Source organism: Oncorhynchus tshawytscha, linkage group LG05, assembly GCF_018296145.1.
Source record: "Oncorhynchus tshawytscha isolate Ot180627B linkage group LG05, Otsh_v2.0, whole genome shotgun sequence".
Taxonomy (NCBI): Eukaryota; Metazoa; Chordata; class Actinopteri; order Salmoniformes; family Salmonidae; genus Oncorhynchus; species Oncorhynchus tshawytscha.
In genome coordinates this window covers 37,452,229-37,478,636 of record NC_056433.1, presented here as the reverse complement: position 1 = coordinate 37,478,636, position 26,408 = coordinate 37,452,229, and the positions used below count along the sequence as shown (strand labels likewise).

The 26,408-nt window shown below is 41.7% G+C and overlaps 1 protein-coding gene across 2 annotated transcripts in view; it reads right to left on the bottom strand.

Annotated features, from left to right (window-relative positions):
* The window catches only part of LOC112232960 (major facilitator superfamily domain-containing protein 2B-like), a 41,838-nt gene extending 20,874 nt beyond the window's left edge, over positions 1 to 20,964 (bottom strand). Inside the window, exons 1-7 of one of the 2 annotated variants that reach the window (XM_024400294.2) lie at positions 20,821 to 20,964; positions 20,282 to 20,453; positions 18,371 to 18,547; positions 17,493 to 17,819; positions 11,798 to 11,923; positions 11,566 to 11,690; positions 14 to 137 (exon numbers count right to left, since the gene is read on the bottom strand). In XM_024400294.2, the coding sequence (XP_024256062.1) occupies positions 14 to 137; positions 11,566 to 11,690; positions 11,798 to 11,923; positions 17,493 to 17,579 (462 nt within the window). In that variant the 5' untranslated portion in view covers positions 17,580 to 17,819; positions 18,371 to 18,547; positions 20,282 to 20,453; positions 20,821 to 20,964. Of the gene's footprint in view, positions 1 to 13; positions 138 to 11,565; positions 11,691 to 11,797; positions 11,924 to 17,492; positions 17,820 to 18,370; positions 18,548 to 20,281; positions 20,454 to 20,820 lie in introns of those variants that run through there. The other variant, XM_042321871.1, reaches the window with a different exon arrangement.
* Between the last annotated feature and the right edge of the window lie 5,444 nt (positions 20,965 to 26,408).

Below are 26,408 nucleotides of genomic sequence, written 5' to 3'. Positions count from 1 at the left end.
GTCTGGTACTCACAGTGATGAGTGTCTGGTAGAGGCAGTAGAAGCCCAGGTACCAGATGAAACGTCCGTTTGTGAAGGGAGGAACAAACCAAAGGTAGAAGTAGGAGACCACCACAAACGGAGTACAGCCCACCATCCTACAGAGAGAAAAAGGGAGGGCAGGGTTATTGTTCTTATTGCATATCTTAATGGCCATTGTTTAAGCAAACATTTGAGTCAAATTTGGAATCTTTTTTTATTTATTGTGAAACTTTGGCCTCATTATACATTATACCTCATTATATACTCATTTACAGTGCCTTGCAAAAGTATTCGTCCCCCTTGGCGTTTTTCCTATTTTGTTGCATTACAACCTGCAATTTAAAGAGATTTTTTATTTGGATTGCATGTAATGGACATACACAAAATAGTCCAAATTGGGGAAGTGAAATGAATTAGAGAACTTGCTTTCCAAACAGGTCAGGGACAAAGTTGTGGAGAAGTACAGATCAGGGTTGGGTTATAAAAAAATATCTGAAACTTTGAACATCCCACAGAGCACCATTAAATCCAATATTAAAAAAATGGAAAGAATATGGCACCACAACAAACCTGCCAAGAGAGGGCCGCCCACCAAAACTCACAGACCAGGCAAGGAGGGCATTAATCAGAGGCAACAAAAAGACCAAAGATAACCCTGAAGGAGCTGCAAAGCTCCACAGCGGAGATTGGAGTATCTGTCCATAGGACCACTTTAAGCCGTACACTTCACATAGCTGGATTTTACGAGAGAGTGGCCAGATAAAAGCAGATAAAAGAAAAAAATAAGCAAACACGTTTGGTGTTCGCCAAAAGGCATGTGGGAGACTCCCCAAACATATGGAACAAGGTACTTCGGTCAGATAAGACTACAATGTAGCTTTTTGGCCATCAGGGAAATTGCTATGTCTGGCGCAAACCCAACACCCCATCACCCCGAGAACACCATCCTCACAATGAAGCATGGTGGTGGCAGCATCATGCTGTGGGGATGTTTTTCATCATCAGGGACTGGGAAACTGGTCAGAATAGAAGGAATGATGGATGGCGCTAAATACAGGGAAAGTCTTGAGGGAAACCTGTTTCAGTACTCCAGAGATTTGAGACTGGGATGGAGGTTCACCTTCCAGCAGGACAATGACCCTAAGCATACTGCTAAAGCAACACTCGAGTGGTTTAAGGGGAAACATTTCAATGTCTTGGAATGGCTGTTTCAAAGCCCAGACCTCAATCAAATTGAGAATCTGTGGTATGCCTTAAGGATTGTACACCAGCGGAAACCATCCAACTTGAAGGAGCTAGAGCAGTTTTGCCTTGAAGAATGGGCAAAAATCCCAGTGGCTAGATGTGCCAAGCTTATAGAGACATACCCCAAGAGACTTGCAGCTGTAATTGCTGCAAAAGGAAGCTCTACAAAGTATTGACTTTTGGGGGTGAATAGTTATGCATGCTCAAGTTTACTGTTGTTTTCTCATTTCTTTTACAAGAACAACATATTTTGCATCTTCAAAGTGGTAGGTAGGCATTGTTGTGTAAATCAAATGATACAAACCCCCCAAAAATCTATTTTAATTCCAGGTTGTAAGGCAACAAAATAGGGAAAATGCCAAGGGGGTGAATACTTTCGCAAGCCACTGTACCTCAACAGGCTAGTTTAGACAACTGTGTATAAAAGCCTGTAAACCTGTTAGGCCAGTGATAGACTGATGGTGTGTGGGCTGTTTTGGGAGAGATGGATTGGGTGTTTGTGACTCTGAAGGTTTCCGTTCTGAATTAGTGTGGCGGCACAGTGGGAGAACAGGAAGATGCACTATGCCACAGGATCGCTAACCCGCATGGTCATGAGCTTTATTCAGGCACACACACACACACACACACACACACACACACAGGCATCTCAGGACAGAATAATGATTTTGCATTGTGCAGTTTGGAGGATGTGGGGAGCTGTGTTGTCTATGTATAATTCATCCATATACAACTGGTACATACTGTATCATTATGGGCTGTGTTTCACTGTGGAGAGAGAGAGAAGGTTGTGGACTAGTGCACTTTCCTCCAGTCATCAATGACTATCTCATCTATAACCACTGAGTTATACACGAATAGGCTCTAATTCTTTCCCACTAAAGCAACATCGGCTCCTAGTCTAAGACGGACACCCAAAAATCTAAGCTATATCTTAGGTTAATCTGATAACATCTACTGAGTATCTGTATACTTAGGAAAACATCCTTATCATAAAGACTCAAGTCCAACCACTGCTCTGCAGCTGTAGTGTCAACTAAGTACATATAGTTAACACAACTAAGCAAGTGTTTGCTAGCTCAACCACATCCTCTATGCACCACTCCAAAATAGCCACAGTCGTGTTGTTTTGGTGACGACGCCAAAACGTTTCCACAAAAGGTGTCGCGTTCTGACCTTAGTTCCTTTGTTTTTGTCTTTGTTTTAGTATGGTCAGGGCGTGAGTTGGGGTGGGCAGTCTGTTTGTTTTTGATATCGGCCTAGTATGGTTGTCAATCAGAGGCAGCTGTCAATTGTTGTCCCTAATTGAGAATCATACTTAGGTAGCCTTCCACACGGTACTGTTTCGGTTTTCGTTCGTTCACTTTATTGTTTTGTATTTCAGTGTTCAGTTCGTTTCATTAAATATTACATCATGAACACTTACCACGCTGCGCTTTGGTCCGATCCTTCTTCCACCTCAATGCAGTTACAAATGGACCTGAACTCTAACCTTTGACCTGATAGGACTCCAAGGTGTTTGACCCCCATCCACATACTAAACCCCACACCCTCTGCTCCAGTTGCCCTCACTCCAGATCTGTCCTGCCCTAGAATTCAGTTCAACTAATAATAGATAGAAAGTTAATTGCATGGATTTGTTTCCCTATTAATAATGTAAAATTAGCAGCTGTACAGAAAGACTCATGTGACGGCCAAATTACAGGAGGAACTTATTGATGCAATTAAAGGTTTTAAGTCTGGGAAAACTCCAGGGCTGGATGGCATACCAGTTGAGGTATATCAAACCTTTTTAATGTACTCAAAGGTCCGTTATAAGCATGTTTTAACCACTCCTATAAAAATGGTACATTATCAGCTACTCAACAAGAAGGTCTGATTTCATTATTACTGAAACAGGACACAAGTGTTAAATATATATAAGATCCAGTTCATTAAAAAAATTGGACACCCCTTACACTTCAGTGTTGTGATGCAAACATTATAGCAAAATGCATAGCGCACAGAATTAGAAAGGTATTGTTGGATAATATTCATCCTTTTTTTACATGGACGATACATTGGAGATAATATAAGACAAGTACTGGAAACAATAGAACAATATGAAAAATCTGGGAAACTAGGCCTGGTATTCATTGCTGACATTGAAAAGGATTTTGATAAAGTACAACTGGAATGTATATATAAATGCCTGGAATATTTCAATTTTGGAGAATCTCTTATACAATGGGTTAAAGTTATGTATAATAACCCTAGGTGTAAAATACAAAATAATGGCTACTTCTCAGAAAATATTACACTGTCAAGAGGAGAAAAACAAGGTTGTCCCCTATCGGCATTTCTAATTATTATGGCCATCGATATGTTAGCTATTAAAAGCAGCTCCAACAATAATATCAAGGGGCTGGAAATCCAGGGCCTAAAAACAAAAGGTGTATGCTGATTATTCATTTAAATGCACAATTTGGATCCCTCCACAGCCTCGGAGAATCTAGATACTTTTTCTAACCTCTCTGGATTGAAACCAAATTAGGCTAAGTGTACTAAATTATGTATTGGATCACTAAAAAAAATACAACTTTTACATTACCATGTGGGGGTGCCACAGGGTTCAATTCTCGGGCCGACTTCTCTGTATATATCAATGATGTCGCTCTTGCTGCGGGCGATTCCCTGATCCACCTCTATGCAGACGACACCATTCTGTATACTTCCGGCCTGTCCTTGGACACTGTGCTATCTAACCTCCAAACGAGCTTCAATGCCATACAACACTCCTTCCGTGGCCTCCAACTGCTCTTAAACGCTAGTAAAGCCAAATGCATGCTTTTCAACCGTTCGCTGCCTGCACCCGCATGCCTGACTAGAATCACCACCCTGGATGGTTCCAACCTAGAATATGTGAACATCTATAAGTACCTAGGTGTCTGGCTAGACTGTAAACTCTCCTTCGAGACTCATATCAAACATCTCCAATCTAAAATCAAATCTAGAGTCGGCTTTCTATTCCGCAACAAAGCCACCAAACTTACCCTAGTAAAACTGACTATCCTACCGATCTTCGACTTCGGCGATGTCATCTACAAAAAAGCTTCCAACACTCTACTCAGCAAACTGGATGCAGTTTATCCCAGTGCCATCCGCTTTGTTACTAAAGCACCTTATACCACCCACCACTGCGACCTGTATGCTCTTGTCGGCTGGCCCTCGCTACATATTCGTTGCCAGACCCACTGGCTCCAGGTCATCTACAAGACCATGCTAGGTAAAGCTCCGCCTTATCTCAGTTCACTGGTCACGATGGCAACACCCACCCGTAGCACACGCTCCAGCAGGTGTATCTCACTGATCATCCCTAAAGCCAACACCTCATTTGGCTGCCTTTTGTTCCAGTTCTCTGCTGCCTGTGACTGGAACGAATTGCAAAAATTGCTGAAGTTGGAGACTTTTATCTCCCTCACCAATTTCAAACATCTGCTATCTGAGCAGCTAACCGATCGCTGCAGCTGTACATAGTCTATCGGTAAATAGCCCACCCAATTTGACCTACCTCACCCCCATACTGTTTTTATTTATTTACTTTTCTGCTATTTTGCACACCAATATCTCTACCTGTACATGACCATCTGATCATTTATCACTCCAGTGTTAATCTGCAAAATTGTAATTATTCGCCTACCTCCTCATGCCTTTTGCACACAATGTATATAGACTCCCCCTTTTTTCTACTGTGTTATTGACTTGTTAATTGTTTACTCCATGTGTAACTCTGTGTTGTCTGTTCACACTGCTATGCTTTATCTTGGCCAGGTCGCAGTTGCAAATGAGAACTTGTTCTCAACTAGCCTACCTGGTTAAATAAAGGTGAAATAAAATAAAAAATTAAATGTAGTTTACCAATAAAATGGTTTGACGGTGACGTGGACAACTAAACGGTATATTTATATAATGAATATGAACTCGAGGGCAGAAATGATTAAATATGAATGCATTAGACCTCTCACTAAAGGCTTCAGTCACAAAAGTTGTACTCAAATCCAAACTGGTTCTCTAACAGATTAGTAAAATTGTCTCATCCCATGTTCAAGAATGGCCTTTTCCCCTTTATTCAGATTACAACCTCACTTTCGGTTGTTTGAAAATGAAATAATCTCTAAAATATCGCTATTTTTAAAACAAGCTAGAGAAAGTTGGTTGCAATTTCAGTTTAATCCACCAGAAAAGACAGAACTAATACAAAAAAATATTATGGCTAAACTCAAATATACTAATTGTTTTAAAATACATATTTCTGGGGGGAAAAAATATTTTAAAAAGGTAAAACATTGTAAATGATATCATAAATAGGACTGGTGGAGTTATGTCCCACATGCAGCTAACAAAAATATATGGAAATGTCTGCTCTACCCAAAATTACATCCAACTAATTGCAGCATTACTGTCACGTTCTGACCGTAGTTCTTTTGTTTTGTCTTTTGTTTTTGTATGGTCAGGGCGTGAGTTGGGTGGGTTGTCTATGTTAGTTTGTCTATGATTTTCTATGTTTGGCCTGGTACGGTTCTCAGAGGCAGCTGTCAATTGTTGTCCCTGATTGAGAACCATACTTAGGTAGCCTGTTTTCCATTGTGTTTTGTGTGTGGTTATTTTCTCTTTAGTGTTGTACCTTACAGGACTGTTCGTTTATTGTTTTGTTTTCAGTGTTCATTAAAATATTTTCAAATATGAACACTTACCACGCTGCACCTTGGCCCTCCTCTCCTTCCCCAGATGACAAGCGTTACAATTACCGCAAAAATGGAAGAAGCAAGTGGAGGGGGGAGTAAGGTACTTGTCTGTCGGCCCAGCATTAAAGACCAAAATTGGTTAAAGAAAATTTTGATAAAGAAAAAAGTACACCAGTTTAATTTAAGGACCAAACAATTGACAGCTGTGCCATACAGAATGCAAAATAGTTGGGAAGAGATTTTTGACGTACCGATTACAAAGCACATTATGCTGGATTCAAAACTTATATTTTTAAATTCTAACTTATTATATGGCTGAAGAATTGCAACATTTACGTGGAGCTAACTCTGCGAATAGCTCTGCTGGGTGATTTGAAAAGTCATAGTCAATCAATCAATAATATAATAATAATTATTGCAAAAAATGTATCTTTAATTTACAATCTGTAGAAACTATGAGAATAGAAAGGTTCAGAACTTTTGTGAAACAGCACAGTTAAAAGTATATGGAAATAGAAATCAAACTGGATGGTCTTCAGAGACAGAAGGGAGGGGGTTGAGGGTAGCTGAAGGCTGGGAGTAAAAACAAACAAAAAATAACTATTGTAAAATACATTGTGCCTGTAAAATGTATATAGGACGTATAACCTGGAAGTAGAAGCCCTAAGTGTTGTTGTCCTTTAGTTTACCTCAATTAGGGAAGGGGTGGTAGGGTTAGGGGAAAATAATAAAATATATATTTTTTAAATATATAGACACAGTACCAGTCAAAAGTTTGGACACATCTACTCATTCCAGGGTTTTTCTTTATTTTTACTATTTTCTACATTGTAGAAAATATTTATCTGCAATATTAAAGCTGATCTACCCCCCCAAAAAAACAAAAACAAATAGAAAGAGGGATTAATAGAGAAAGCGAGAGATAGAGAAAGCAGGAGAACGAGGTAGAGAGGGGACAGAGAGAGAAAGAGAAAGCGGTAGAGAGAGGTAGAGAGTGGTGAGTTCTGGTACAGTCCAGCTCTCCCTGTGACACAGAGGCCTGTCCTTAGTGATTGTTCAGCCACACAAAGAGTGTGACAGGGCTGCCTAGCACTGGGGCTGGGGCTGGGGTTGGGCTTGCTGCTGTATAGGCTGGTCATGGGAGGGTTGAAAAGGCACAGTGACTGAATGGAACAGTTATAATGTTAGAATAGACTGTTAGAATGTTCTGTAAAATGGCTCACAGGATGGGTAGTAAGATAATCCAATGGGAGTTTTTCAAAAAGGGAAGTAGGGAAAAACACATGCACCTAGGCAGTCACAGAGAGACTGAGACCAAAGCAAGAAGGGGATTTCAGCTCCATCACACTCTCAGAAATGGTGAGTGAAATGTCCCAGTTTTATCTAAACGTTCCTCTCTGTTGGCATGGCGGGCTCTAACATAAACACAGTAGTACCCAGGGGTACCAACCGGGCACAGTCATAAACCGCTCAGGACACACACACACACACACACACACACACAACCGGGTACAGCCCCGGTGTTCTGCCACAAACTGCTCAGGACATAGATACTGATCCCTTCCTGTCTGTCTGATGATGTCACAGCCCAGGTCCAGGGGACTTCCTGTCTGACAGTTAGAGGGGCATTCCCTCAGGAGTTAACTATAGGGAGGGTCTGGCTTTCTCACGGTGCTGATGATCATCATACACACACAAACGGGCATGGCCCCAGCATTCTGCCACAAAAACACTCAGAGACACACATACAGTGGTAATCAAATCAGTAATGCTGTGATCTGGGATCTCTCCAGCCTGTCAGCTTGTCAGTAATCTATGCCTTGTAAAGCTTATACAGCACTACCTCAGTCACATCAGAATCAGCACTAAGTACTCAACCAGTACTTCTTGTAAGTGAGTCGTGTCAAGCCAGTACGTTTACACAGCTTTGCGCTGACACACGCACACTTTAGAGCTGACACCTAGGGTTACGGTTAAGTTTGATGTGCTGCTTTTGGTAAACACTCTCTGCAGGTCTACAGTTAAGGGTACAGCTGTGGATTACAAATATCTAATTAAAATGTATTCGTCACATGCACTAAATACAACAGGTATAGACTTAACCGTGAAATGCTTGCTAACGAGCCCTTCCCAACGATGCAGAGTTAAATAATAACACAAGAAGAATAAAATGCATGTACAGTTACAAGAAAAGGTATGTGAACCCTTTGGAAATACCTGGAGTCCTGCATAAATTGGTCATACAATTTGATCTGATCTTCATCTAGGTCACAACAATAGACAAACACAGTCTGCTTAAAGTAATAACACACAAACAATTATACATTTTCATGTCTTTATTGAACACACCGTGTAAACATTCACAGCGCAGGGTGGAAAAAGTATGTGAACCCTTGGATTTAGTAACTGGTTGACCCTCCTTTGGCAGCAATAACCTCAACCAAACATTTTCTGTAGTTGCGGATCAGACCTGCACAACGGTCAGGAGGAATTCCTCTTTACAAAACTGTTTCAGTTCAGCAATATTCTTGGGATGTCTGGTGTGAACCGCTCTCTGTGAAGCCAGAGCAATTCAATTGGGTTGAGGTCAGGACTCTGACTGGGCCAATACAGAAGGCGTATTTTCTTCTGTTCAAGCCATTGTGTTGTTGATTTACCTCTATATTTTGGGTTGTTGTCCTGTTGCATCACCTAACTTCTGTTGACCTTCAATTGGTGGACAGATAGCCTTACATTCTCCTGCAAAATGCCTCGATAAACTTGGGAATTCATTTTTCCGTAGATGATAGCAAGCTGTCCAGGCCCTGAGGCAGCAAAGCAGCCTCAAACCATGATGCTCCCTCCACCATACTTTACAGTTGGGATGAGGTTTTGATGGTGTGCTGTGCCTTTTTTTTCTCTCCACACATATTGTTGTGTGTTCCTTTCAAACAAATCAACTGTAGTTTTATCTGTCCACAGAATATTTTGCCAGTAGCGCTGTGGAACATCCAGGTGCTCTTTTGCGAGCTTCAGACGTGCAGCAATGGGTTTTTTTGGACAGCAGTGGCTTCTTCCGTGGTGTCCTCCCATGAACACCATTCTTGTTTAGTGTTTTACATATTGTAGACTCATCAACAGAGATGTTAGCATGTTCCAGAGATTTCTGTATGTCTTTAGCTGACACTCCAGGATTCTTCTTAACCTCATTGAGCATTCTGCACTGTGCTCTTGCAGTCATCTTTGCAGGACAGTCACTCCTAGGGAGAGTTGCAACAGTGCTGATATTTCTCAATTTATAGACAATTTGTCTTACCGTTGACTGACTATTAGAGATTATTTTGTAACCCTTTCCAGTTTCATGCAAGGCAACAATTCTTAATCTTAGGTCTTCTGAGATCTCTTTTGTTTGAAGCATGGTTCACATCAGGCAATGCTTCTTGTGAATAGCAAGAATAGGATCGGTGATGGCTAGAAGGCTGGTGACGTCGACCACCGAACGCCGCCCGAACAAGGAGAGGGACCGACTTCGGAGGAAGTCGTGACACCTAGGAGTTCACATACGTTTTCCAACCTACACTGTGAATGTTTAAATGATGTCTTCAATATGGACAAGAAAAACACAATAATTTGTGTTATTAGTTTAAGCACACTATATGTCTATTGTTGTGACTTAGATGAAGATCAGATCAAATTTGATGACCAATTTATTCAGAAATCCAGGTATTTCCAAAGTGTTCACATACTTTTTCTTGCCACTGTATATACATGGAGTAACAGTACAGAGACAATGTGCAGGGGTACGAGGTATTTGAGGTAGATATGTAATGAAGGCAGGGTGAAGTGATAGATAATAGATAATAATAAGACTAAAAATTGACTAGGCATCAGGATATATAATAATAAGAGTAAGAATAAAGAACAGATGAGTGTGCAAGTGTGTGTGTTTATGTGTCTGTCTCTCTGCGTGCGTGTGTGTGTGTGTGTGTGTGTATTGTCTGTGAATGTGTGTGGGTCGTGTGAGAGTGTGTATATACTGTATAGTATTGTATAGTATTGTGTGTGTGCAAAACCGGTGTAAGTTAGGAACTTTTAAGCAAACTTATGACATAGGGGGTAGAAGCTGTTTCGCAGTCTGTTGGTCTGAGAGCCGATGCTTCGGTACCGTTTGCCGGAGGATGGCAGAGTAAACAGTCTATGACTTGGGTGCTGGAGTCTTTGGCAATTTTTTTAGGCCTTCCTTTGACACCACCTGATATAGAGATCAAGGATGGCAGGGAGCTCGGCCCCATCGATGTACTGAGCTGTCTGCACCACCCTCTGTAGCGTTTTGCGGTCGAGGGTGGTGCATTTGCCATACCAAGTGGTGATTCAGCCAGTCAAGATGCTCTCGATGGTGCAGCTGTCGAACGTTTTGAGGATCCGAGGGCCCGTGCAAAATCTGTTCAACCTCCTGAGGGGGAAGAAGCGCTTTCATGCCCTCTTCACGACTGTGCGGGTGTGAGTTGACCATGTAAAGTCCTTAGTGAAATGGATACCAAGGAACGTGAAGCTCTCGACCGGCTCCACTACAGCCTTGTCGATATGGATGGGGGTGTGCGCTCCACTCTTTCTACTGTAGTCCACAATCAGGTCTTTGGTCTTAGGAAAAGGTTGTTGTCATGGCACAACACTGCCACGTTTATGACCTCCACCCAGTAGGCTGTCTCATTGCCGCAGATAAACAGCCCTACCACCGTCGTGTCATCAGCAGACTTGATGATGATGTTGGAGTCGTGCGTGGCCACGCACTCGTGAGTGAACAGGGAGTACAGGAGGGGACTAAGCACACAACCTGGGGGACGGCGTGGCGGGGGGTAGTTGCCTACCCTCACCACCTGGGGCCATCCCGTCAGGAAGTCCAGGATCCAGTTACAGAGGGAGGTGTTCAGTCCCAGGGTCCTTAGCTTGGAGGGGACTATGATGTTGAAATCTGAGCTGTGGTCTATGGACAGAAATCTCACATAGTTATTTCCCTTCTTGTCCAGGTGGGAGAGGGCAGTGTGAAGTGCAATTGAGATTGTGTCATCTGTGGATCTGTTAGGGCAGTATGCTAATTGGAGTGGGTCCAGGGTGTCTGGGATGATGGTGTTGATGTGTGTCATGACCATCCTTTCAAAGCACTTCCTAAATGCAGATGTGAGTGCTACAGGGCGATAGTCATTTAGGCAGGTTACCTTGGAGCTCTTAGGGACAGGGACAATGGTGGTCAGTTGGGATTACATACTGGGACGAGGAGAGATTGAAAATGTCAGCGAAGACACTTGCCAGCTGGTCTGGGCATGCATTGAGAATGTGCCCTGGTATTCCGTCTGGCCCGGTGGACCTTGCGAGGGTTAAAATGTTTAAAACTTTTACTCACGTCAGCCACGGGGAAAAGCGTTAGTATAATTCAATAGAGTCCAAATGTGAAGCCTAGCATTTATAGGTAGCATTTCTCAGAGTGTATATAAACACTAAGATCTGTGGTCCTCTGGAGCTGCTCTGCTGTTTTTTCCCTTGGGAAAAAGGTGTGTGCACTCTGTGCAATCAGTGATTGATGTGTGTATGGCCTCACCAGGGCATGAGTCTGCCTATCCTGGTCCACTTGCTCTTGGTGATGAAGAAGCCGACAACAGGGTCGGTCATGGCTCCCCATGCCTTCCCTATGAACAGAACCATGGAGGCCTGGAACGGGTTGATCTGAGGAGGAGTTAACAGAGGAATGGAGTTGGAAGGTACAGAAAGAAGGGAAAAGAGAGAGAGAAAATAGGAAGAGAAAAAGAGAGTGACACACAAAGATTTGTTACCTGGGCGACATCCAGCAGGTAGATTTGGAGGAAGAATGCCGTAGCACTGCCGGCCACCTGATTGGGTGCTCCTCCGATGGCGAAACACAGTTTACTGCAGAAAGACAGCCTCTGGTCCAGCACAGTCTACGGACGGGCAGAAAAAATATCTGAGAGTTACAAGTCAGTTAGGCCTATCACTCACACATTTCATGGAGGTGCATTATCTGAGAAATAGTCAAATAAATGATATGCAAAGCCGATGAGATACAGTTGACTACTCCGTCTTTCTTTACCGTGTAAAGACAATAATTGTGTTTGCTAGCCATGGCTATGTAGCCTAAATATTAGCCTCAGATAAGATACAAGCAGGAAACAAATCTGAAGGTGGAAGCTATCTTTGTGGATAAGGAATACAGATTTTGTAGCAGAGTGAGTCTGTGACAGCAGGGCGCTGGATTTGTGGCGTCCCCCAAAAAAATTCAGAACCACAGAACTGGAGATAAAATTCCATCTTTAGAATTCTATTTTCAGAAATAGATTGTCCACTGTGACGTCAGAGACATCACTGAGCGCCATTCACATAAAGTTCGATACAGAAGTTTGACCTTATGTCATAGACCATGACTAAATTCCTTGTCCAAATAGTATATGAAATATATGTCCAAATAGTATATAAAATATATGTCCAAATATGACTTGCAACATTGTTTAGTGAAGCACTATTCATGAGATGGAAAGGGGAATACTTTATTTGGATAGTCCCAAGTAGATGGTTTGCTGACGTTCAGTAGATGTTCAATAACTGTCAACACCATTTCAACTAACTATCGACTAACCCTAACACTTATGATCAGAGATGTTTCCATCCTTACACATGGAATAGCAGAAAAATCACCAGGCTCCTGGAAAGCCCAATATTTACGACTGTTATGAACATCTCGGAGACAGACACGGAAACACACACGGCACGGACCAAAAATACAGCAGCTTCTGATTCTGATGTCTTTCCTTCAGTCTCTCTCTCCCTCTATATGTACATACAGTATATACATACAGTGCCTTGCGAAAGTATTCGGCCCCCTTGAACTTTGTGACCTTTTGCCACATTTCAGGCTTCAAACATAAAGATATAAAACTGTATTTTTTTGTGAATAATCAACAACAAGTGGGACACAATCATGAAGTGGAACGACATTTATTGGATATTTCAAACTTTTTTAACAAATCAAAAACTGAAAAATTGGGCGTGCAAAATTATTCAGCCCCTTTACTTTCAGTGCAGCAAACTCTCTCCAGAAAAGTTCAGTGAGGATCTCTGAATGATCCAATGTTGACCTACATGACTAATGATGATAAATACAATCCACCTGTGTGTAATCAAGTCTCCGTATAAATGCACCTGCACTGTGATAGTCTCAGAGGTCCGTTAAAAGCGCAGAGAGCATCATGAAGAACAAGGAACACACCAGGCAGGTCCGAGATACTGTTGTGAAGAAGTTTAAAGCCGGATTTGGATACAAAAAGATTTCCCAAGCTTTAAACATCCCAAGGAGCACTGTGCAAGCGATAATATTGAAATGGAAGGAGTATCAGACCACTGCAAATCTACCAAGACCTGGCCGTCCCTCTAAACTTTCAGCTCATACAAGGAGAAGACTGATCAGAGATGCAGCCAAGAGGCCCATGATCACTCTGGATGAACTGCAGAGATCTACAGCTGAGTGTCGTTTAAAGTTTGCCACAAGCCACCTGGGAGACACACCAAACATGTGGAAGGTGCTCTGGTCAGATGAAACCAAAATTGAACTTTTTGGCAACAATGCAAAACGTTATGTTTGGCGTAAAAGCAACACAGCTCATCACCCTGAACACACCATCCCCACTGTCAAACATGGTGGTGGCAGCATCATGGTTTGGGCCTGCTTTTCTTCAGCAGGGACAGGGAAGATGGTTAAAATTGATGGGAAGATGGATGGAGCCAAATACAGGACCATTCTGGAAGAAAACCTGATGGAGTCTGCAAAAGACCTGACTGGGACGGAGATTTGTCTTCCAACAAGACAATGATCCAAAACATAAAGCAAAATCTACAATGGAATGGTTCAAAAATAAACATATCCAGGTGTTAGAATGGCCAAGTCAAAGTCCAGACCTGAATCCAATCGAGAATCTGTGGAAAGAACTGAAAACTGCTGTTCACAAATGCTCTCCATCCAACCTCACTGAGCTCGAGCTGTTTTGCAAGGAGGAATGGGAAAAAATTTCAGTCTCTCGATGTGCAAAACTGATAGAGACATACCCCAAGCGGCTTACAGCTGTAATCGCAGCAAAAGGTGGCGCTACAAAGTATTAACTTAAGGGGGCTGAATAATTTTGCACGCCCAATTTTTCAGTTTTTGATTTGTTAAAAAAGTTTGAAATATCCAATAAATGTCGTTCCACTTCATGATTGTGTCCCACTTGTTGTTGATTCTTCAAAAAAATACAGTTTTATATATTTATGTTTGAAGCCTGAAATGTGGCAAAAGGTCGCAAAGTTCAAGGGGGCCGAATACTTTCGCAAGGCACTGTATCTTTCTCTCGCGCTCTCAATTCAATTTCAATCTAAGGGATTTATTGCCATGGAAAACATATGGTAACATTGCCAAAGCAAGTGAACTCTCTCTCTCTCTCTCTCTCCCCTTTCTTTTTTCTCTTCCCCCATCTCTCTCCACACTCTCTCGCTCTCTCCCGCTAACCTTTGTTGTTTCCATACATTACAGTTATGGGCGGGTTACCTCGCTGCCAACAGCTGTAGGCCTTTCAGGCTTTATGAAAGAAAGATATCACCAAAACAACTACAGACCAACCACAGAGTCCAAAGCCCTTCAACACACTGTCATTATCTGGCTGACTTTATTTTATCTTCTTTCGTCTCCTCAAGAAAACATTGATGGTTTCTAGAATGACAATTCTAGAAGGGAGCTGTGTAATTATTTAAAACACAGCAAGACAAGCGGGTTATGAGTAAGGAAAGAGTAGCATGTGGATTAACTTCAAAACTCTCAGTCTCTACTTAGTCTCTACCCCTTCCACTCATCCTCACTGCAGTTAGCTCTAAACGGGAAGACAAGACAAGTCTTTGGTTTCTACGGAAAATACTGGTTAACTGATGAAGGGTCTTAATATCCCAATGGTCTGTGCCAGATCAGTGACGTCTTGGTTCAACATCAAGTGTGTCTATGACTTTTACCCTCATCTGCAATACAGCTACGTAGTTGGACTCGCCGTCACTGTTTGTATCCCCATAACATACTCCACACTGAGAGGGGGTAAACCCAGAAAACAGAGCTACACTCTTGGAAAAAAGGGTTCCAAAAGGGTTCTGCGGCTGTCCTTATAGGATGACCATTTTTGGTTCCAAGTAGAACCGTTTTTGGTTCCAGGTAAAACTATTTAGGGTTCCATGTAGAACCCTCTGTGGAAAGGGTTCTACATAGAACCTAAAAGGGTTCCACCTGGAACCAAATGGGTTTCTTCAAAGGGTTCTCCAATAGGGACAGCCAAAGAATCCTTTTTGGGTCTAGTTAGCACCTTCTTTTCTAAGAGTGTACTGTAAAGAGGTCATATCGTTTTAGGCTCTCTTTGTACTAGAAGGTTAAATAGTCCACAGGTCATCAAACAAGGATTTATCTGTCTTAACTTCATACCAGATAGTCAGGGCCTGATAGCATTCATTAGTGGCGCTTGCCTAGCTCTACACACAGAGTCTGACTACAGTCTTATTTACTGAGGTCTTATGACTGAAGATGTAAACAGGATATCCCTCCGCTGTCTGAACACACGTTATCTAGCTTCCTATAACTGCATAAACACACACACACACACACACACACACACACAAAAGCACCTCAGAGAGAACAGACCATCAGCATATTGTGGCTCTGGGAAAAATGGGGCAAATTCCCAAAGTAAATGACTTTGTTAATGATGATAAGTGGGGGAAAAAGCGACTCTGGCTACGTGCCTTTATGTTTTTAAAGAGGATCTTCGTTATTAGCCGACTGTGACGCACACAGAGGATGAGTAGGGAATATGTTTGATTGCTTTTCCCACTTCTGTCAGCATTCACAGATTGAGTGTGTGTACTGTATGCGTGTGATAGATAAAGCTGGTTGTATAAAGAAATAAAGCTGGTTTAGAGCTTTACATAAAGGTTTACAGGCAGTAGAATTTCCTCATACAATTTGACATTGGACTTAAAAGGCAGATTTTATGGTTGGTGTGTGTGTGTGTGTGTGTGTGAAAGTGTGTGTGTGAAAGTGTTAGGATGGAACCAGAGTGTGAAGTTCTGGCCTCTGTGATGCCAAGGGATTGGACACAGACTTGGCATACAGAATTTAACTCACAAGGATTACAACATGTAACATACTTATTCTGAAAGCACTTAAACACAGTAATAGAGAAGTCAAACAAGTCCCTCTCCTCTCCTGTCTGGAGCTGTCAGCTGTGTTCTGGTGATTGACCACCAGAGGGCCTGGCTGAAGCTGAGGGACTCACTGTGACAGGTGACTCGTTAGGGCAGGGATCATCAACTAGAAATCATTTGTTTAACTGCAAATTGATAGCAAGAAGCCCAAACAGATATAATATTTGACAAAAAAAACAATCATTTCAAACCTTGCTTACATTTGTATACGATTACACATCTCTCTATTATGTGTGGGAATACTTTGGAACAGATTTCCAACATTTTAATCACTTGGAGCTCATTTGCTGGTGTTTGTACAGTCTTTAATGTCCAACAGCAAAAGAAACACCTGTGGGCCGCCATTTGGGGAACCCTGCATTAGGGGCTTTAGTCTCCTCTGTTTCAGCCTCTGCTTTAGCATGTTTAATTCACCCAGGTCACACACATATCATTCATAAGGGCCATGCTGTACACACACAGCTCCTCCACACTCACATGAACACACACACAGCTCAAGGTCACGCTGCATCCATTCTTTCAGAAAAACGATGTGAATATTACATCACTTTTCTTCATTTGCTATTCACTGAATTAGGACAGCATTAAACACATTGCTGAGCAATAAGTGCAGCCAGACAATATTGAATTTCCAGCAGTGAATAGGCCAGTGTGAATCTAAACATAGAAGACGATGTAGAGTACTTATTTTTGTCTGTATCAATGCACTGGAGGTAATAATGAAACACAATAGGCTACATCTGTATTATAATGAACTGGTGGTATAGTAAAATAAAGGTTTGGCTCCTCGTCTGTCATTGCCTTCCGCCCCTGGGCATGTGTGCTGGAATACCATCAATAAGTAAGCATTCCATTTACTCACACGAGTACACGGCTTCACATATTTTCACTGGCACACACACACACACACACACTGCATTCTTTCACAGGAATGTCTCTTTCTGACATTCAGGCAGTCTTACTGGTACCCAAAAAGCACTCAGGTTGAACTTACACCAATATCATCCATCCAAAAGAGAGAGAAACGTCCTCTGTGTCTGGCCCTAAGCTGTAAGTAGTATTATCACAATCCAACTGATGTTCAATGTAATTAACTAACTCCCTGCCCTCAATCTCTCAAATATCCAGGCATTGTATAACAGCACGCCAGAAAGCCAAACCAAAGGAACATGAACGTCCCCTAAGATGTCAGTCCAGGGGTAAACTAGCCAACTGATTCACAAAATAAAAGCAGTGTTTCCTTACCTGGTGGGGGGGCTTGTTGAAAGCTGGCTCTGGGGTCTTGAAGAGTTTTCTTGCTGGGGTATGGGGTACCCTCTCTCCCTTCGCCATGGCTGGCTCCTGAGCGTGCCTGAGCGTTTGTATGTGAATGTGAGTGAATGTGTGTCTCTCTGAGTCTGAAAGTGCGTGTGTCTGTGTGTGTCTGAGTGTGAGCGTAAGTATGTGTGTGTGTGACTCTAAGTGACGGCCGGGGATGAGCTGGTGTTCCTGTGTGTGTTCGGGAGGACGTGAGGCTGCTCAATTCTGCTGCCACTCACATGCTGCCCTGTGTTCAGTGCTCAGGGGCTGGAACTGAGCCAGAGAGGGAATGGCAGTTAGGCAAGCAGAACCCACACATACTGTAAACACACACATAACCATCCCCTTCACACTCAGATGTCCCCTATTTTTCACCCTGATCTCTATTTCACATGTATTTACGTCAGCCAGCAACACTGCATCACATTAATAGATCTAATTAAGAGATGCCATGTCTTCATGTATCATTATTAAGATAGAATAAAGAAAGTGTGACACCCTATATTGGTTGGCAAAACACATGGAAATATCCTTGCAAATATTCTGCATTTTTGTTTATGAGTGAGGCTATCAACTTTATTCGCCAAATACATTTGCATGTACCAGGAATTTGACGTGGTGAAATGGTGCTGCCACAAACAGAATCTACAGAATCTACCTAACACATATAACAAACAATCATTTATTTTACTATATCATAGCAGTTTTGCCATAAGTGAACACATCCCTTACAACCTCAAATCTCGGTCATTATCTCAATCACGTCCCAGGTAAACAATAAGCAAGAACACAATAATAGAAAGAGAGGTCTGAATTGGCTTTACCTGAGTGATGTTGAGACAAGAGAAGAGTAGAGGCACTCAGTGGATCGCAGGCTCAGAGAGATACAGGGAGAGAGTCGCACGCAGGCAGATTCCAGCAGTAGAGCAGAAGGAGACTGCGGTGTTTGACAGACAGTGCTGTTCCACTTCATTCACTGAGTCTCACAGCGGCACATGCGCCTCCAGTGGTCAACAGTGGTAGCACAATCACAGGAGGTGATAATAACATTGACATTATAGTCATTACAGGGTTATAATAACATACAGTACCACTTACTCATTCAAGGGTTTTTCTTTATTCTCAATATTTTCTACATTGTAGAATAATAATGAAGACATCAAAACTATGAAATAACACATATGGAATCATGTAGTAACCAATAAAGTGTTAAACAAATCAAAATATACTTTCTATTTTAGATTTTTCAAAGAAGCTAAGCTGGTTGAGAAAATGCCAAGAGTGTGAAAAGCTGTCATCAAGCCAAAGGGTCACTAGTTTGAAGAATCTCAAATATATGTTGATTTGTTTAACACTGCCAAGTCCTGACCATAGAGAGCCCTCAGTTCTCTATGGTGTTAAGGTCAGAGCGTGACTGGGGAGGTTATCTGGTTTATAGATTTCTAGGCTGGTGGTTTGTGTGGTTCCCAATTAGAAGCAGCTGGTAATCGTTGCCTCTAATTGGGGATCATATTTAGGTAGGCCTTTCCCCACCTGCATTTGTGGAATGTTGTTTGTGTTAGTGTGTTTGAGCACTACGTCGTCACGGTCTTTAGGTTTTGTTTCCAGTTTCACTTTGTAATTAAAGATGTGGAACTCAATTCACGCTGCGCCTTGGTCTGCTCATTTCCAAAATCGTTAAAAACACCATTTTTAGTTACTACATGATTCCATGTGTTATTTCATAGTTTTGATATCATCACTTATTTTACAATGCAGAAAATAGTAAAATAAAGAAAAACACTGGAACGAGCAGGCGTGTCCAAACATTTTACAGGTACTGTAGGTAGGCTTATATAATGAAGCAGAGGTTGTTTGGACATATTCTAATTATCAGCCACCTTGAAAAATGATGCTCATAAGATGATCAATAAACATTATTTGACCTTAAAAGGCAGTGTAACTTCAGCCTACAGTATGTTTAAAACAAGTTCTAATTTCAATCTACAGAGTTGAGCAAAAATCAGTCTGCAGTGGTCACAATTATGAGATCTGAGAAAAAAACTATGGTATCAGACTTCTCATCCTCTCTACCTCTCTCCCCGAGAGAGCAGCGCAGCCTGTCAAACAGACACACACTTTTTCATTCCGCTATCTCAATGACAGAATCTGTGATTAATGATCCATTGCACATGTGTCACTTACATTGCTGTCTGGTGACATTGTTGGCATAACTTTCCAGCTATCATAATAGGTTACTTTTCCCCACAGTGAATGTTAATGTATTAAATCTTCCTCTTTGCCTCCATGCTATGTGATGCTGGCACCTCACCAAACACCAAATCCGAATGAAAGTTAAGTGAAAGTTGGCTGGATTGGTTTCCCCATGCAGGTCAGAAGCAGATGGTGTTAGGCTAGAGGAATGCATTATATGCAGCCCGGTTGAATGTTTTAACGTTATGCTATGATCGACAGGCCTACGTGGCTGCGATGTAGGTTTAAATTGCAGTCTAATCTGATTCATGAGGGACAGGGGCACACACGCACAAACACACCAGAGACTGTGATACATAGACACACACTTTATACAGGTTATAGGCATAAATCTGGGCACGTTTAATTATAAACTATTATGATTGTCACCAAATAGGCAAATGTCAGGTGCATAGTTAGAAGAATCCCATACCAACCCGTTTTAAAATATGATCTAATATATCCAATGCTTTTTATATTGTTCAAGGGTTAATCTCACTCACGAGTCTTTGTTCAACGATACATTCAGCGCACCTCCTGTCCCACAGAAGACCTGGCTGTTCTCTTCTCTCCTCTTCGCAGCATCCCTTCTTTCACAACAAGGCGTCAAACCGCTGAGCAGTCAACTACACTGCATTCTCTCAGACACGCTGCCAGCAACCGGGGCACAGATATCTGAAAAGGAGAACCCAGCCAAACCCTTAAGATGTCCTCACACATTCCAAACATTCAGTCCGCCCTTGCCAGTAAAATGACTGCCTGCAAATATATCACAATCGGGAAATCATGCATATAAACGCATTACTCCGTATATGTTTCTTATAATGCTAAATAATGCGTGAAGAGGTATGTGCAAATCAAATTTCTGTAGCGGATCAGGTAAAAAGACAGTTTGGAAAATATCAAATGGGACTTAAAGTCAGGTAATTCCAGGCACGCGTAGTGCTATTTAATATGTTGCGGATGGGAAATGTGTCCCCTTTTACTACAGGACCCCGCCGGCAGTCTGCCTGGCAGACCCATGGTAGCCTAAAGAAAATACCTGTCTAGTTCTATGGGTTTTCCAGCTGTGCAGTAGCTTTCACGTCGACTCTCCTTGTGTCCTGCTCTCTCTTATGTCTCGTGTTCCCTCCGTGTGGCTTTAAATATCGAATATCATGGCGTTGAAGCCCTCTACAGCAATATCCGCGCCCCAATTAGCGTAATGCATTTTCTTTTACCTGTATTTAACTAGGCAAGTCAGTTTAGAACAAATTCTTATTTACAATGACGGCCTAGCTAAAGGCCTTCTGCGGGGACGACGGCTGGGATTAATATATATACAGTATATAGGACAAAACACACATCACAACAAGAGAGATACCACAACTGTAAGGTTCTGTATTTATTTTCTTAGTCAACCTTGTGTTCTGTTTCGTTGTGTTCTTGAACGTAGCCCTGTTTCTTTGTGTTCTTGAACGTAGCCCTGTATTTAATTTTTGTTCATTGATTTCACCAGTGTTAGTTACACACCTGGTCTCACCAGCTCCTTATTTAGTTCAGTTCATTCTGTTTGTGCCTTTGTGAAGTATTGTTTGTTTTGACTCTACTAAGCCTTTTCCTAGCTCGTTTGTGACAACCAGTTATAGCCTTCAGTCCTTGGTGAAATAAACACCTGCCGCGAATCTACACCTTTTTCTCCCTGCGTATTCATTACAAAAACACTACATAGAGACAGACCTAAGACAATAACATAGCATAGCAGCAACACAGCATGGTAGCAACATGACAGCAGCACAAAACATGGTACAAACATTATTGGGCACAGACAACAGCACAAAGGGCAAGAAGGTAGAGGCAACAATGCATCACATGAAGCAGACATTACTGCCAGTGTCCATTGAGTCTTTGAATGAAGAGATGGAGATAAAACTGTCCAGTTTGAGTGTTTGTTGCAGCTTCGTTCCAGTCGCTGGCTGCAGCGAACTGAAAAGACGAGCGACCCAGGGTTGTGTGCGCTTTGGGGGTGTTGTATCTGGAGGATGAGGGCTGCAGTAATAAATAATAAACAAATCCCCATCAAAATCCCCATTTTTAAACCACTTTTTTTCATGGGCTGCATCTCAATCCACCTCATCCTTTCCAAGACTGCAGTGGAACGTGGCAGAGATACAGGTTTTTTTTGTCAGACCAGGAGACATTCCGAAAATCGGTCTTCTCACAAAAACCTCCAGTGTCCAAACGGTTTGGGCTCCACAAGCATCACAGGACTTGTCTGAAGTTGGTACTACCGATGTGCCAACTTCTGTCTGTAGCTTCCAAATAGTTTGGGCTACACACTAATAGGCCTGTGACCCATCTTTGGAAAGATGAGATTGAGTGTTCGCCCATTCTGAAGGTAACCTGGTACTGGGCCAAATAAATTACGTAAGTGCCTAGATCATTTACACCTGAAAGCTAGATCTAGAGCAGGCCTGGGCAAAGGCTGGCCCGGGAGCCATATCCGGCCAGTGACCTGATTCAATATGGCCAGAGGAATCATGCTCAAATCACAAAGAATTTGCGATAGTAAAGTTTTGAAAAATGTATTTGTTATTCAAATTAAAAGCCTGAATAAATACTCGCATTTGTGTAATGATTTAACTCCCACTGTTTGTGGGACATTTATTTTGAAGGCACGAAAAAATAACTGCACACACACACAAAAATGAGTTTTTCAAAGATTTAAAAAGAAACAGAAAGTAGACAATTAATGTAGGGTGTTCTAGCAAGAGTGGACATTGAAATATTTATTTATTGAAGTATCAGAGAAAGCCTTTTGTTTATTGTGTAAAGAGAACATCACTGTCTTGAAAGACTACAACTTGTCCCTACACTTCCAGACGAAGCATGTAGAGAAATATAGGATTATGTCTTCTGAGCAGAGGGCAAGTGCATCGAAAGAGTTGCTTTCTCAGTTGCAAGAGCAGCAAGGACTTTTCACAAAACTGCATTCAGCAAACAACGGAATTGCGAGAGCTAGCTAGTTACTGTCCCACAAAATTGCTAGACACAGCAAGCCATTCGCTGAGGGCAAATTCATTAAATAATATTTAATTGTTGATATTCTAATGAGGCATAACCCCAGACTTTGAAAAACCGGACAAGAAGATCACGTCCGTGACTCAACCCACTCAAGTGACGCACCCCTCCTAGAGACAGCATGGAAGAGCACCAGTAAGCCAGTTACTCAGCCCCCGTAATAGGCTCAGAGGCAGAGAATCCCAGTGGAGAGAGGGGAGCCGGCCAGGCAGAGACAGCAATGGCAATTCGTCGCTTCAGTGCCTTGCCGTTCACCTTCGCACCCCTGGGCCAGACTACACTCAATCATAGGACCTACAGTTTGAGACCGAGTCTGCGTCTCTCACATTGATAGGCAGATCATTCCATAATTATTGTATTGTCACCGTAGCGTACCTATAGGTACGTACGGCAGGATCAAATCGGAGAGATACGTAGGAGCAAGACCATGTAATGCTTTGTAGGTTAATAGTAAAACCTTGAAATCAGCCCCAGCCTTAACAGGCTAGCACTGGAGTAATATGATAAAAAATGTTGTTTCTAGTCAGGATTCTACCAGCCGTGTTTAGCACTAACAGAAGTTTATTTATTGCTTTATCATTGTGTTTCCGAATGACATCACCAAGAGGTAGAATATATAGTGGAAACAATAGTGGTCCTAAAACGGAAACTTGAGGAACGCCGAAACGTATAATTGATTTGTCAAAGGACAAACCATCCACAGAGACGAACTGAGGCCATTAAAAGCTCATGTACCACCTTCACGAGTGCAGTCTCAGTGCTATTTGTCTTCAGGAAGGAAGTGAGTTGCTGCTTTTACTGCTTTTTCAAAAAATGTTGTGAGGAATGGGAGATTCAATATGGGTCGATAGTTTTTGACATTTTCAAGGTTTTGCTTTTTCAAGAGAGGCTTTATTACTGCCACTTTTAATGAGTTTGGTACACATCCGGTGGATAGAGAGCCATTTATTATGTTCAACATAGGACGGCCAAGTACAGGAAGTAGCTCTTCCAGTAGTTTAGTTGGAATAGGGTCCAGTATACAGCTTGACGGTTTAGAAGCCATGACTATTTTCATGAATGTATCAAGAGATACAGGATTAAAAAACTTGAGTATCTCCATTGATCCTAGGTCCTGGCAGTTCTGGGCAGACTCCGGACAACTGAGCTTTGGAGAAATATGCAGATTCAAAGTGGAGTTCGTAATTGCTTTCTAATGATCATGATCTTTTCATGGAAGAAGTTCAGGAATTTATCACTGCTGAAGTAAAACTCTATCCTCTCTCGTTGAATGCTGCTTTTTAGTTAGCTTTGCGACAGTATAAAAAATAAATGTTGTATTGTTCTTATTCTCCTCAATTAGGTTGGAAAATAGGAGGATTTCAGAGGTGGTGAGAGCTCTTTCCAAGCTATTCAGAAGACTTCCATTTTGGTGGAGCGCCATTTCCGTTCAAATTTTCAGGAAGCTTGCTTCAAGGCTCTGGTATTTTCTGTATACCAGGGAGCAAGTTTCTAGTGGGAAATGTTTTTTTGGGGTACTGTATCTAGGGTATTACGCAAGGTTAAATTAAGATCCTCAGTTAGGTGGTTAACCGATTTTTGTACTCCAACGTCCATTGGTGGGTGGAGGGAGTCTGGAAGAGCATCTAGGAATCTTTGGGTTGTTCGTACATGTATAGCACGGCTTTTAATGATCCTTGGTTGGGGTCTGAGCAGATTATTTGTGGCGATTGAAATGTTAAAAAATGGTGGATGGTGGTCCGATAGTCCAGGATTATGAAAAACACTTAGATCCACAATATTTATTCCACGGGCAAAAACTAGATTAAGGGTATGACTGTGGCAATGAGTAGGTCCGGAGACATGTTGAACAAAACCCATTGATGGCTCCGAAAGCCTTTTGGAGCGGGTCTGTGGGCTTTTCCATCTGAATATTAAAGTCACTGAAAATGTTGATTATATGCCATGACTAGAAGGTCCAATAGGAAACCAGCGATCACTTTTTATAGCTTATGTTTACATGCCTCCTGGGCAGTGTTGAACAAAACCCACTGATGACTCCTCACTCTGACCGTACTCCTGAGTGAATTTCATAAAAATAAAAATAGTGAAACATTTAAAAAGTTATCCTTTTTAGATAAAAACGATACAAAATATATTCACGTCACCAAATAATTGATTAAAACATACTGTTTTGCAATGGAGGTCTACAATAGCCTCAACAGCACTCTGTAGGGTAGCACCATGGAGTATCCAGAGGACAGTTAGCTTCCATCCTCCACTGGGTACATTAACTTCAATTCAAAACCCAGGAGGCTAATGGTTCTCACCCCCTTCCATAAACTTACACAGTAATTATGATAACTACCAGAGAACATCCTCCAACCTATAAGAGCTCTTGCAACATCAACTGACATGTAATCCACACAATCAAAGAATCAGAGAATGAATCTAGTACTGAAAGCATAAGCTCCAGCTAGCTAGCACTGCCGTGCATAACAATGTGGTGAGTAGTTGATTCAAAGAGAGAGAAAGACAGTAGTTGAACAGTTTTGAACAAATTTGTTTCTTAAAAAATTAAGGAGAAGCAAGAGACAGAGAGAGATGTGGCTATATTTATTTATTTTTACTTTCACTTACTAAGCTAGCAAATGCAGCTAGCTAGTTTAGCCTACTCAAACACCTGGCTCAAACAGAGGGATGCTATGTTAAACCAGCTGACTATGCCTATGACTATCCAACACAGGAAATCTTCCAAGTCAAGGTAAAGCTTTTGATTTTTACAAATGTATTGCCACCGGGGCCCAGTGCTAAACTGCTTACTGACTTGCATAATTGTAGCAGGTTTACTAACGTGTTAGTTCTTTTAGTTACAGAGCTTTCTGAAAATATTCAGACCCCTTGACTTTTTCCACATTTTCTTATGTTACAGCCTTATTCTAAAATGTATTAAATTACATTTTTTCCTTATCAATCTACTGTCACAAGCCGGCTCAAAGCCTGTGGCAAAAATGAGGGGACACGAACAACAGGTATAGGCCAATCAAAAAGGTTCTTTATTATAAACCAAACTATTAACTTTAAACAAAGAAAAAGGAATGAGGTGTGAAAGTATCATAATGTAAGGTGTATGTAAAGTGCAGGGATGCGTGAATCTGTGTGTGTGAATGACTGAGTGAAAACTATGCAAAACAGGATCATACCTGGAGGAGCAGAGAGAGACAAGAGTGATTAGTGAGGCAGTTTAAATAACCTGAGCCCAGGTGATTCCAATCACTAACGACCCTCCTCTGCCTGCAGGAGGAACCGCCCCTGCACTGCAGAGGGGCCGTGACACTACACACAATACCTCATAATGACAAAGCAAAAACAGGTGTTTAGAATTTTTAGCAAATTTATAAAGATTAAAAAACAGAAATATTTTATTTAGATAAGTATTTGCTATGAGACTCAAATTTGAGCTCATGTGCATCCTGTTTCCATTTTTTATTTATATTTTTTTCCACCTTTATTTAACCAGGTAGGCAAGTTGACAACAAGTTCTCATTTACAATTGCGACCTAGCCAAGATAAAGCAAAGCAGTTTGACAC